The sequence below is a fragment of the Felis catus genome, chromosome C2 (genome assembly GCF_018350175.1).
Source record: "Felis catus isolate Fca126 chromosome C2, F.catus_Fca126_mat1.0, whole genome shotgun sequence".
In the NCBI taxonomy this organism is placed as follows: Eukaryota; Metazoa; Chordata; class Mammalia; order Carnivora; family Felidae; genus Felis; species Felis catus.
The window spans coordinates 66,856,454-66,868,265 of NC_058376.1; the positions used below are offsets into that span (position 1 = coordinate 66,856,454).

An 11,812-nucleotide genomic window follows, 5' to 3' on the forward strand; every position below is an offset into this window, starting at 1 on the left:
TCTCATTGCCACGTAGTACTCCATTGTGTATATAAACCACAATTTCTTTATCCATTCATCAGTTGGTGAACATTTAGGCTCTTTCCATAATTTGGTATTGTTGAAAGTGCTGCTATAGGGGCGCCTGGGTGGCGCAGTTGGTTAAGCGTCCGACTTCAGCCAGGTCACGATCTCGCAGTCCGTGAGTTCGAGCCCCGCGTCAGGCTCTGGGCTGATGGCTCAGAGCCTGGAGCCTGTTTCCGATTCTGTGTCTCCCTCTCTCTCTGCCCCTCCCCCGTTCATGCTCTGTCTCTCTCTGTCCCAAAAATAAATAAAAACGTTGAAAAAAAATTAAAAAAAAAAGTGCTGCTATAAACATTGGGGTACAAGTGCCTTTATGCATCAGCACTCCTGTATACCTTGGGTAAATTCCTAGCAGTCCTAATCCTAGGTCATAGGGGAGATCTATTTTTAATTTTTTGAGGAACCTCCACACTGTTTTCCAGAGCGGCTGCACCAGTTTGCATTCCCACCAACAGTACAAGAGGGTTCCCGTTTCTCCACATCCTCTCCAGCATTTATAGTCTCCTGATTTGTTCATTTCACCCACTCTGACTGGCGTGAGGTGGTATCTGAGTGTGGTTTTGATTTGTGTTTCCCTGATGAGCGACGTTGAGCATCTTTTCATGTGCCTGTTGGCCATCTGGATGTCTTCTTTAGAGAAGTGTCAGTTCATGTTTTCTGCCCATTTCTTCACCAGATTATTTGTTTTTCGGGTGTGCAGTTTGGTGAGCTCTTTATAGATTTTGGATACTAGCCCTTTGTCTGATATGTCATTTTCAAATATCTTTTCCCATTCCGTTGGTTGACTTTTAGTTTTGTTGATTGTTTCCTTTGCAGTGCAGAAGCTTTTTATCTTCACGAGGTCTCAATATTTCATTTTTGCTTTTAATTACCTAGCCTTTGGGGATGTATCAAGTAAGAAATTGCTGCGGCCGAGGAAAGAGAGGTTTTTTCCTGCTTTCTCCTCTAGGGTTTTGATGATTTCCTGTCTCACATTCGGGTCCTTTATCCATTTTGAGTTTGTTTTTGTGAATGGTATAAGAAAGTGGTCTAGTTTCATTCTTCTGCATGTTGCTGTCCAGTTTTCTCAGCACCATTTGTTAAAGAGACCATCTTTTTTCCATTGGATATTCTTTCCTGCTTTGTCAAAGATTAGTTGACCATACTTTTGTAGGTCCAATTCTGTAGTCTCTATTCTATTTCATTGGTCTATGTGTCTGTTTTTGTGCCAATACCATGCTGTCTTGATGATTACAGCTTTGTAGTAGAGGCTAAAGTCTGGGATTGTGATGCCTCCCCCCTTGGCCTTCTTCTTCCATATTACTTTCGCTATTAGGAGTCTTTTGTGGTTCCATACAAATCTTAGGATTGCTTGTTCTAGCATTGAGAAGAATGCTGGTGCAATTTTTATAGGGATTGCATTGAATGTGTAGATAGCTTTGGTTAGTATTGACATTTTAGCAATATTTATTCTTCCAATCCATGAGCATGGAATGTTTTCTATTTCTTTATATCTTCTTCAATTTCCTTCATAAGGTTTCTATAGTTTTCAGCATACAGATCTTTTACATCTTTGGTTAGGTTTATTCCTAGGTATTTTATGCTTCTTGGTGCAATTGTGAATAGGATCAGTTTCTTTATTTGTCTTTCTGTTGTGTCATTGTTAGTGTATAAGGATGTAACTGATTTCTGTACATTGATTTTGTATCCTGCAACTTTGCTGAATTCATGTATCAGTTCTAGTAGACTTTTGGTGGAGTCTATCGGGTTTTCCATGTATAGTATCATGTCATCTGCAAAAAGTGAAAGCTTGACTTCATCTTTGCCAAATTTTGATGCCTTTGATTTCGTTTTGTTGTCTGATTGCTGATACTAGAACTTCCAACACTATGTTAAACAACAGCGATAAGATTGGACACCCATTTCGTGTTCCTGATCTCAGGGGGAAAGCTCTCAGTTTTTCCCCATTAAGGATGATATTAGCTGTGGGCTTTTCATAAATGGCTTTTATGATGTTTAAGTATATTCCTTCTATCCCGACTTACTTGAGGGTGTTTATTAAGAAAGGATGCTGAATTTTGTGAAATGTTTTTTCTGCATCTATTGACAGGATCATATGGTTCTTATCTTTTCTTTTATTAATGTGATGTATCTCATTGATTGATTTGTGAATGTTGAACCAGCCCTGCAGCCTAGGAATGAATCCCACTTGATCATGGTCAATAAATCTTTTTATAGGCTATTGAATTCGATTAGCTAGTATCTTATTGAAAATATTTGCATCCATATTCATCAGGGATATTGGCCTGTACTCTTTTTTTACTGGGTCTCTATCTGGTTTGGGAATCAAAGTAATACTGGCTTCATAGAATGAGTCTGGAAGTTGTCCTTCCCTTTTGGAACAGCTTGAGAAGGATAGGTATTATCTCTGCTTTAAATGTCTGGTAGAATTCCCCTGGGAAGCCATCTGGTCCTGGACTCTTATTTGTTGGGAGATTTTTGATAACTGATTCAATTTCTTCACTGGTTATGGGTCTGTTCAATTTTTCTATTTCTCCCTGTTTGAGTTTTGGAAGTGTGTGGGTGCTTAGGAATTTGTCCATTTCTTCCAGGTTGTCCAGTTTGTTGGCATTTAATTTTTCATAGTATTCCCTGATAATTGCTTGTATTTCTGAGGGATTGGTTGTAATAATTCCATTTTCATTCATGATTTTATTTGGGTAATCTCCCTTTTCTTTTTGAGAAGCCTGTCTAGAGGTTTATCAATTTTGTTTATTTTTTCAAAAAAACAACTCTTGGTTTCATTGATCTGCTCTACAGTTTTTTTTAGATTCTATATTATTTATTTCTGCTCTGATCTTTATTACTTCTCTTCTTCTGCTGGGTTTGGGGTGTCTTTGCTGTTCTGCTTCTATTTCCTTTAGGTGTGCTGTTAGATTTTGTATTTGAGATTTTTTTTGTTTCTTGAGATAGGCCTGGATTGCAATGTATTTTCCTCTCAGGACTGCCTTCGTTGCATCCCAAAACATTTGGATTGTTGTATTTTCATTTTAATTTGTTTCCATATATTTTTAAATTTCTTCTCTAATTGCCTGGTTGACCCATTCATTCTTTAGTAGGATGTTCTTTAACCTCCATTTTTTGGAGGTTTTCCAGACTTTTTCCTGTGGTTGATTTCAAGTTTCATAGCATTGTGGTCTGAAAGTGTGCATGGTATGATCTCAATTCTTTTACATTTATTAAGGGCTTTTTTTGTGATCCAGTATGTGATCTCTCTTGGAGAATGTTCCATGTGCACTCGAGAAGAAAGTATATTCTGTTGCTTTGGGATGCAGAGTTCTAAATATATCTGTCAAGTCCATCTGATCCGATGTATCATTCAGGGCTCTTGTTTCTTTATTGATCCTGTGTCTAGATGATCTATCCATTGTTGTAAGTGGAGTATTAAAGTCTCCTGCAATTACCACATTCTTATCAATAAGGTTGCTTATGTTTGTGATTAATTATTTTATATATTTGGGGGCTCCCATATTCGGCACATAGACATTTATAATTGTTAGCTCTTCCTGATGGATAGTACCTGTATTGATTATATAATGCCCTTCTTCATCTCTTGTTACAGCCTTTAATTTAAAGTGTAGTTTGTCTGATAAAAGTATGGCTACTCCAGCTTTCTTTTGACTTCCAGTAGCATGATAGAGAGTTCTCCATCCCCTCACTTTCAATCTGAAGGTGTCCTCAGGTCTAAAATGAGTCTCTTGTAGACAGCAAATAGATGGGTCTTGTTTTTTTATCCATTCCATTACCCTATGTCTTTTGATTGGAGCATTTAGTCCATTTACGTTCAGTGTTATTACTGAAAGATATGGGTTTAGAGTCATTGTGATGTCTGTAGGTTTCATGCTTGTAGTGATGTCTCTGGTACTTTGTGGTCCTTGCAACATTTCACTCACAGGAACCCCCTTAGGATCTCTTGCAGGGCTGGTTTAGTGGTGATGAATTCCTTCAGTTTTTGTTTGTTTGGGAAGACCTTTATCTCTCCTTCTGTTCTGAATGACAGACTTGCTGGATCAAGGATTCTCAGCTACATATTTTTCCTGTTCATCACACTGAAGATTTCCTGCCATTCCTTTCTGGCTTGCCAAGTTTCAGTAGATAGGTCTGCCACTAGTCTGGGTCTCCCTTTGTAAGTTAGAACCTATTTATCCCTAGCTGCACTCAGAATTTTCTCTTTATCCTTGTATTTTTCCAGTTTCACTATGATATGTCGTGCAGAAGATTGATTCAAGTTACGTCTGAAGGGAGTTCTCTGTGGCTCTTGGATTTCAATGCCTTTTTCCTTCCCCAGATCAGGGAAGTTCTCAGCTATCATTTGTTCAAGTACAACTTCAGCCCCTTTCTTTTTCTCTTCCTCTTCTGGAATTCCTATGATACAGATATTGTTCCATTTGATTGCATCACTTAGTTCTCTAATTCTCCCCTGTAACTCCTGGATTTTTTTATCTCTCTTTCTTCAGCTTCCTTTTTTTCCATAATTTTATCTTCTAATTCACCTATCCTCTCTTCTGCCTCTTCAATCTGTGCTATGGCTGCCTCCATTTTATTTTGCACCTCATTTATAGCATTTTTTGGCTCTTCATGACTATTTCTTAGTCCCTTGATCTCTCTAGCAATAGATTCTCTGCTGTACTCTATGTTGTTTCCAACCCAGTAATTTTATGACTATTATTCTAAATTCTTGTTCCATTATATTGCTTAAATCATTTTTGATCAATTCGTTAGCTGTCGCTACTTCCTGGAGTTTCTTTTGAGGAGAATTCTTCCATTTCGTCATTTTGGGTAGTCCCTGTGGTGGCTCGTAACTGCAGGGCACTTGCCCTGTACTGCAGCGGGGCCGCAGTCAGACCTGATGTCTGCCCCCAGCCCACTGTTTGGGCCACAGTCAGACTGGTGTGTACCTTATCTTCCCTTCTCCCAGAGGCAGGACTCACTGTGGAGTGGCGTGGCCCCTGTCTGGGCTACTTGCACACTGCCAGGCTTGTGGTGCTGCTTCTATGGGATCTGGTGTATTAGCCGGGGTGGATCCACAAGGTGCACAGGGTTGGGAGGGACAGGCTTAGCTCGCTTTGCCATGGGTGGTCCCCTGTGGGAGGGGCCCTGCAGCACAGGGAGGGAGGCAGACCCATTGGAGGGATGGATCCACAGAAGGACAGCGTTGGGCGTTTGCGCGGTGCAAGGAAGTTTGGTGACGGGAACTGGTTACCTTTGGAATTTCAGCAAGGAGATGGGAGAGGGAAATGGCACTTGCCAGCACCTTTGCTCCCCGCTGAGCTGAGCTCTGTCTTCCGGGGCTCGGCAACTCTCCCTCCCGGTGTCCTCTCGCCCTCCCTGTTCTTCGAGAGCAGAGCTGTTGACTTTTAACGTTCCAGATGTTAAGTCCCACTGGCTGTCAGAACTCACGCAGTCTGGCCCCTCCATTTTTGCAAGGCAGACTCAGGGGCTCTGCCTTGCCCAGTGGGCTGCCCCTCCACCACCCTACCTCCCTCCCACCAGTCCGTGTAGCATGCACTGACTATCTGCCCTTCCTACCCTCTTCCGTGGGCTTCTTGTCTACGTTTGGCTCCGGAGAGTCCATTCTGCTAGTCTTCTGGTGGTTTTCTGGGTTATTTAGGCAAATGTGGGTGGAATCTAAGCGATCAGCAGGACGCAGTGAGCCCAGCGTCCTCCTCCACCGCCATCTTCTTCCTCAGTCTCTCTTCAGATAAGTTTTATCCCTCCTTCTCTCTCTTCTCTTTTTGGGATCCCTATAATGTGAATGTTAATCCTTTTGATGATGTCACAAAGTTCTCTTAACCTGTTGTCATTTATTCTTCTCAGTTGCTTCATTTTCAGTGCCCTGTCTTCCTGATCACTGAGCCATTCTATTTCCTAATCTACTGTTTATTCCCTCTAGTATGTTTATTTCAATTATTGAATTTTTCGTGTGTGCCTGGTTCTGTTTTATAATTTCTCTTTGTTGAAATTCTCAGTGAGTTCATAAACTCTCTACTGAAGTTCACTGAGTATCTTTATAATCATCACTTTGCATTTTTATCAGGCATACCGCTTATCTCAGCTTTGCTTACATCTTTAACTGTGATTTTGTTATGTTTTTCATTTTGGGACATATCCCTCTGTCTTACTCTGTGTTTGTTTTTTAAACAAACTGTGCCATTTGTTGTTTTTTAAATAAACACAGAGGTCAGCTATATCTCATAGTCTTGAGAGTAGTGGCCTTGTATAGAAGAGGTCCTGTGGTGCCCTGTAGCAATATTCCCCTTGGTCACCAGACCCAGGTGCTCCTGGGATATCTTCTTTGGGAACTGTGTGCACCCTGGTCTATAGCTGACTAGCATCTGCATTTAGCCCAGTCAGCTGCAGTGATCAACTTTGCCTGCTCTGGGTGCACTAGACAGGGTTTGGTCCCTGTGCTATTGAGGGGTCTGAAGTCTCTGTGGGCTTTTAGGTGGGTGGGGTCAGCAGTCAGGCTCATGATTAGTCTTCACAGGCACAGTGAAATGGCAGGGCTTTCTCCTTGTTTGCCCACAGAGGCTTTTGTTGGTGGGTGAGGCCAGCAGCCAGACTAGGTATTTGCAGTCAGCCTCTCTACCATAACTGTGGGCACACTGAAGAGCAGGGCTTTGTCTCTGCATAGCCAGCTAAAAGGCTCAGTTTTTGAAATTGTAGGTATGCTGCTGTGTGGGGTTATCTCCCCATTTCCTCAGGACACTTTGGATTGGCACTGGTCTGTACCAAGGATGCTTGCAGGATGTAGAGGGGCAGGAGCTTCTTTGCAGGGATGCCTGTGAAGGCAGGTGGGTTGGATGGGGTAAGAAACTCAGTGCTACCAAGATAGGTGGAGAGTGTTTGGGCTGGTTTCCAACTGTGCAGCTCTCTAGGCGAAGGGTGGGAAGAAAAATGCACCCACCAACATTTGTTTTTGGAGAAGTCTTATTAAGATCTCTGCCCCTTCAGTGCACATTCTGAGATTAGTAAATAAATCTTCACATTTACTCCAGGGACTTTTCAAACTGCAGCTTCTGTGCTATGTCTCAGTTGGGGTTATTTATTATGCTGGCTCTTTAATGGCAGAGACTGTTTCCTATCTCCCTATGGCTTTCCTAGAGTTAAGCCCCATGTTTTTGAAGCCCCATGTTAATGGAGACTTGATTTCCTACTGCATATCCCCAGTGCCTAGGGTGGGGTCTAATCATCTTACTTCTCTGTGCTTGTGGTATCCCTCTCATGTATGATTAGTCTTACCAGTGGTTTGGTTCCCAACATCCTCTCTGTCCCTCAGTGTGACCTGTTCTCTACAATTAACTGCAGAAGGTCTGTTCTGCCAGTCTTTAGATCATTTTCAGAGTTAGTTGTATAGATATAGTTGTTATCTTGGTGTGTCCAAGGGACAAAATAAGCTCAGGATCCTCCTGTCTCTGATTTTCCCTCATTCTATGCTCTAGGCCCACTGATCTCTTAGCCCCTTTATATTTAGAATTTTTGTGCATTCTCTCTCCTCTATATTAATCTTCCCTTCCTTTTTCTCCTCATTAACATCTCATCTGTAAGAAGCTCAACTCAGGTATCATTTCCTTATTTAAAAAAATTGTTTCATTACCTATATAATTTGGTCAAATATCCCATTACAGACTCACAGCTCCCTTGCTCGTCTCCTTCATAGCTTTGACACATATAAAATTTTCCATCTGTTATTGTTTCAAAATGGTTTCTCTACTAGACTGTAGTGATCATGGAGAGGCTTTGTCTGCACATGGAGTAGGTTCTCAGTAAATTTTTGTTGAATGACTTATAGCCTGAGTTCTACTTTCCATGTCATTTAAAAATGTCAGAGCCGAAGTTCTTCTTTTTTTTAAAAAAAAATTTTTTTGGGGACAGAGAGAGAGAGAGCATGAACGGGGGAGGGGCAGAGAGAGAGGGAGACACAGAATTGGAAGCAGGCTCCAGGCTCCAAGCCATCAGCACAGAGCCTGACGCGGGGCTCGAACTCCCGGACCGCGAGATCGTGACCTGGCTGAAGTCGGACACTTAACCGACTGCGCCACCCAGGCGCCCCCCGAAGTTCTTCTTTATATTCATTTGTAGCATATATTTCAGTAGTTTGAAAGATATATAGGATTGGGCCTTAAGATCATCATCACTGATTCTGCCTGGCTACTCTATTTATCAAGATTAAAATTGAGTAAATTTTGTGTACGTGTATAGATTTGTTATGTCTCTTCCTCTAAGTTCTAATACTAGTTTTATTAAAATGTACTCTTCTGTTCTCAACAGTACTCATCTTCTTTCTGTGCCATATTTGTTGGTTACTTATACTTTATCTAGTTGGCTATCTTTCAAGGCCCTTTATACCTTTAATAATCACTGTTTTCAGTATATACATTTATTCTTACAGTTTTCATTAGCTTATATGGGTATGTGAATTGACATTTTGTTTGCTAGTTTTTATTTAACATTTCACCTTCGGCAGCACCATATTTTAAACTATGTGACATTCCCATTGAGTGTCTAACTTTTAACCATGTTTAAATAAATGTTCAACTTAATTTATCCCTTCTTCCCTTACCTCCTTTTTTCCCCACTTAATTGTTTATATGAAAACAAGCATCAGGGCTTACAAATTTTTCCTCTTCTTGATTTCTTGGATTTCTATCTTTGCTTACATCTGCACATCTAAATTCCTATAATACATTTTTAGTTATTCTTTTCTTAACTATATTTCTCTTTACTCTTTGCCAATATACTAATTTTCCCCAAACATTTTCATGATGTTTTCACTTTGTCAGTCTATCATTATAACCTCTTGTTATTATCAAATCTGAAGTTGTAGATGTGGTCTTTAAGGTGATCCATTTATTTTACTTCTAATTCATCAATCTCAGATGTGTTTAATTTCTACTCTGAAACTGAGAAACTTTCATCCATCTATTTTAATCTGCTTGCTGTTTCTTTCATTTATTTCTGGGTCCAGGTAGTACTTTATACTTTTTAAAAAATGGTTCTAATTTAAATTCCAGTTAAAATAGTGTAATAGTTTCAGGTGTATAATATAGTGATTCAACACTTTCATAAAACACCCAGTGCTCATCATAAGTGCACTCCTTAATCTCCATCATCTATTCAATCCATTCCCCCACCCACCTCCTCTCTGATAACCATCAGTTTGTTCTCTATAGTTAACAGTCTGTTTCTTAGCTTGCCTCTCTTCTTTTTTACCTATGCTTGCTTGTTTTGTTTCCTCCACATGAGTGAAATCATATGGTATTTGTCTTTCTCTAACTTATTTCTTTTAGCATTATACTCAATAGTTCTCCATCCATGTAATTGCAAATGGCAAGATGTCATTCTTCTCATGGCTGAGTAATGTTCCATTGTGTGTGTGTGTGTGTGTATATATATATATATTACATCCTTATCTATTCATCAATGGACAGTTGGGCTGCTTCCCTAGTTTGGCTATAGGAGATAATGCTGCAATAAATATTGGCGTGCATTTATCCCTCTGAATTAGTATTTTTGTATTCTTTAAATAAATACCTAGCAGTGCAATTGCTGGATCATAGGGTAGTTCTGTTTTTAACTTGTGAAGAATCTCCATACCGTGAAGTGGCTGCACCAGTTTGTTCACATCCATTCCAACACCTATTGTTTCTTCTGTTGTTGATTTTAGCCATTCTGACAGGTGTGGAGTGACACATCATTACAGTTTTAATCAGTATTTCCCTGATGATGAGTAACATTGAGCATCTTTTCACGTGTCTGTTGGCTGTCTGGATGTCTTCAGCCCATTTTTTAATTGGATTATTTGTTTTTAGGGTGTTGACTTATATAATTTCTTTATATATTTTGGATATTAACCCTTTATCGGATATATCATTTATTAAATACAACTTGCTCCTTTTCAACTGATTTTGCATACTACTATTCTTATCTGGGATAGAATCTGCAGCATTTCAGATCAGAGGAAGAAAACCCTTGCCAATACACATACATGTTATACTCTTAGATTGGACTACGTTTTTAACTACGTTCCTAATAATATGGTGGAAAATTATTGTTACTAGCCCCTAGACCCTCAGTAAAACAAAACAAAACAAACAAAAACCTTATATAAGAAATAACATGAATACACAGACCTAGAACATATGCAGCATAGAATAATAACTCCCTCTACTACAGTGCCTAGTAGCTCTGGTACATGAGAAGTGCACATATTATGTCTCTAAGAATTCTTTATGTGGTTCTATACTGATACCTTTTTAAAATTATAGTGGGCTTAAAGATAGGAAATTTACTGCATCCATAAGTCTGTATTCCCCTTATGTTCTCTAGTTTAGTTTACATTGGAAATGATCTTATATATAATCATTCACACACCCACACAGCAAACAGGTCTTTCAATAATTCTGTAAAAAAATAAAACATTGCCTATGTACTACTTCAATAGGAAATGCATGTCATATTTACTAAGATATTTTAACATTTACAAGTATATTATATAAATATTTGTCAATGTATTAAAACACATAAGATAGGTGTTTTCTCTATGTACAACTTTATGTAAATAAGTCAACTTGATGAATACATTTTCAGTTTAACATAATTCATTCTGTCTGTATTAACAAAGTGATATCACTGTGGAATTTTGGAATTACAGAAAAGACAATGAGTTTATTCAAGAAAAATTCTACCACTATTCATATTACATTTTATAGATAAATATTCTTAAAAGAGCATTCTTGTTCATGTGATCCTTGTTTTAGGATACCTAAGCTATTAAGTGAAATGTATAATTAATATTTAGAAGCTTTTAGGGTTTTTTTAAATAAAAGTTACTTCATTTTTTATCTTTGGGAAGTGACACTAATATATTGTCTTCATCTATTAGTTTTCCAATCTTTGAAAATCCGTATCCCATGGACATTCATGAATCACCAGTTACATGCACAGCATACTTTGCTGATTGCCCACCAGATCTGATTCTAGTACTCTACTCTATAGGAGCCAAGCATAAAAAACAAGGATACAGTAATAAGGTAAAAGTAACCATTAAAAATGTTTTCTTATATTCATATCATATGATCATACTTTTTCCTGTTATTTTCTGACCTTCCATTTAAGAATACTTGAACTAAATTCTTCTGAGGTCATAAACTGGTGTCTATAAGACATAACTTGTGAAATTTAAATTTTCCTAAATGCCACATAGCTTTAAGCCTACACAAATATAAATTTCTTATATACTTATTTTATAAATACATATGATAGTATAGACTTACATACTGAGGTACATTTACCTAAGTATATATTTAAACTAGCATATATTTGAATCATAAGATGTAATTTTTAATTATTTCAGATGAAGGATTATGTTTTACAAAATTCAAGAGTCAACTTCAGTTAACTATTTCTTGTTCAGTGGTTATAAGGCATAACTAACAAAAGTCATTTGTTAAATAACTTTCTCAATTCAATTTTGTTGTATTTAACTATAGGATTAAAATACTGGCAATAGTAATTTATGGTTTCTATTTACACAGGGCTGTTGGAATTGACAACTCCAGGGGGCACAATTTACATAGTACTCTGTGTTAAATGGAACTACAATAGTTTGGTACAGAGACCATGTGGCAAACGTAGCAACACTGTATTTGTATGATTAAAATACTTCTTTAGTACTTTTTATGTATATGGTAATTTTTGTTAAAATTTG

The 11,812-nt window shown here is 38.4% G+C and overlaps 1 protein-coding gene across 1 annotated transcript in view; it reads left to right on the forward strand.

Annotated features, from left to right (window-relative positions):
- Positions 1-11,812, forward strand: part of STXBP5L (syntaxin binding protein 5L) — a 386,205-nt gene that overhangs the window by 216,875 nt on the left and 157,518 nt on the right. Inside the window, 1 exon segment of the mRNA XM_045036998.1 lies at positions 10,988-11,135. Coding sequence (XP_044892933.1) covers positions 10,988-11,135 — 148 coding nt within the window.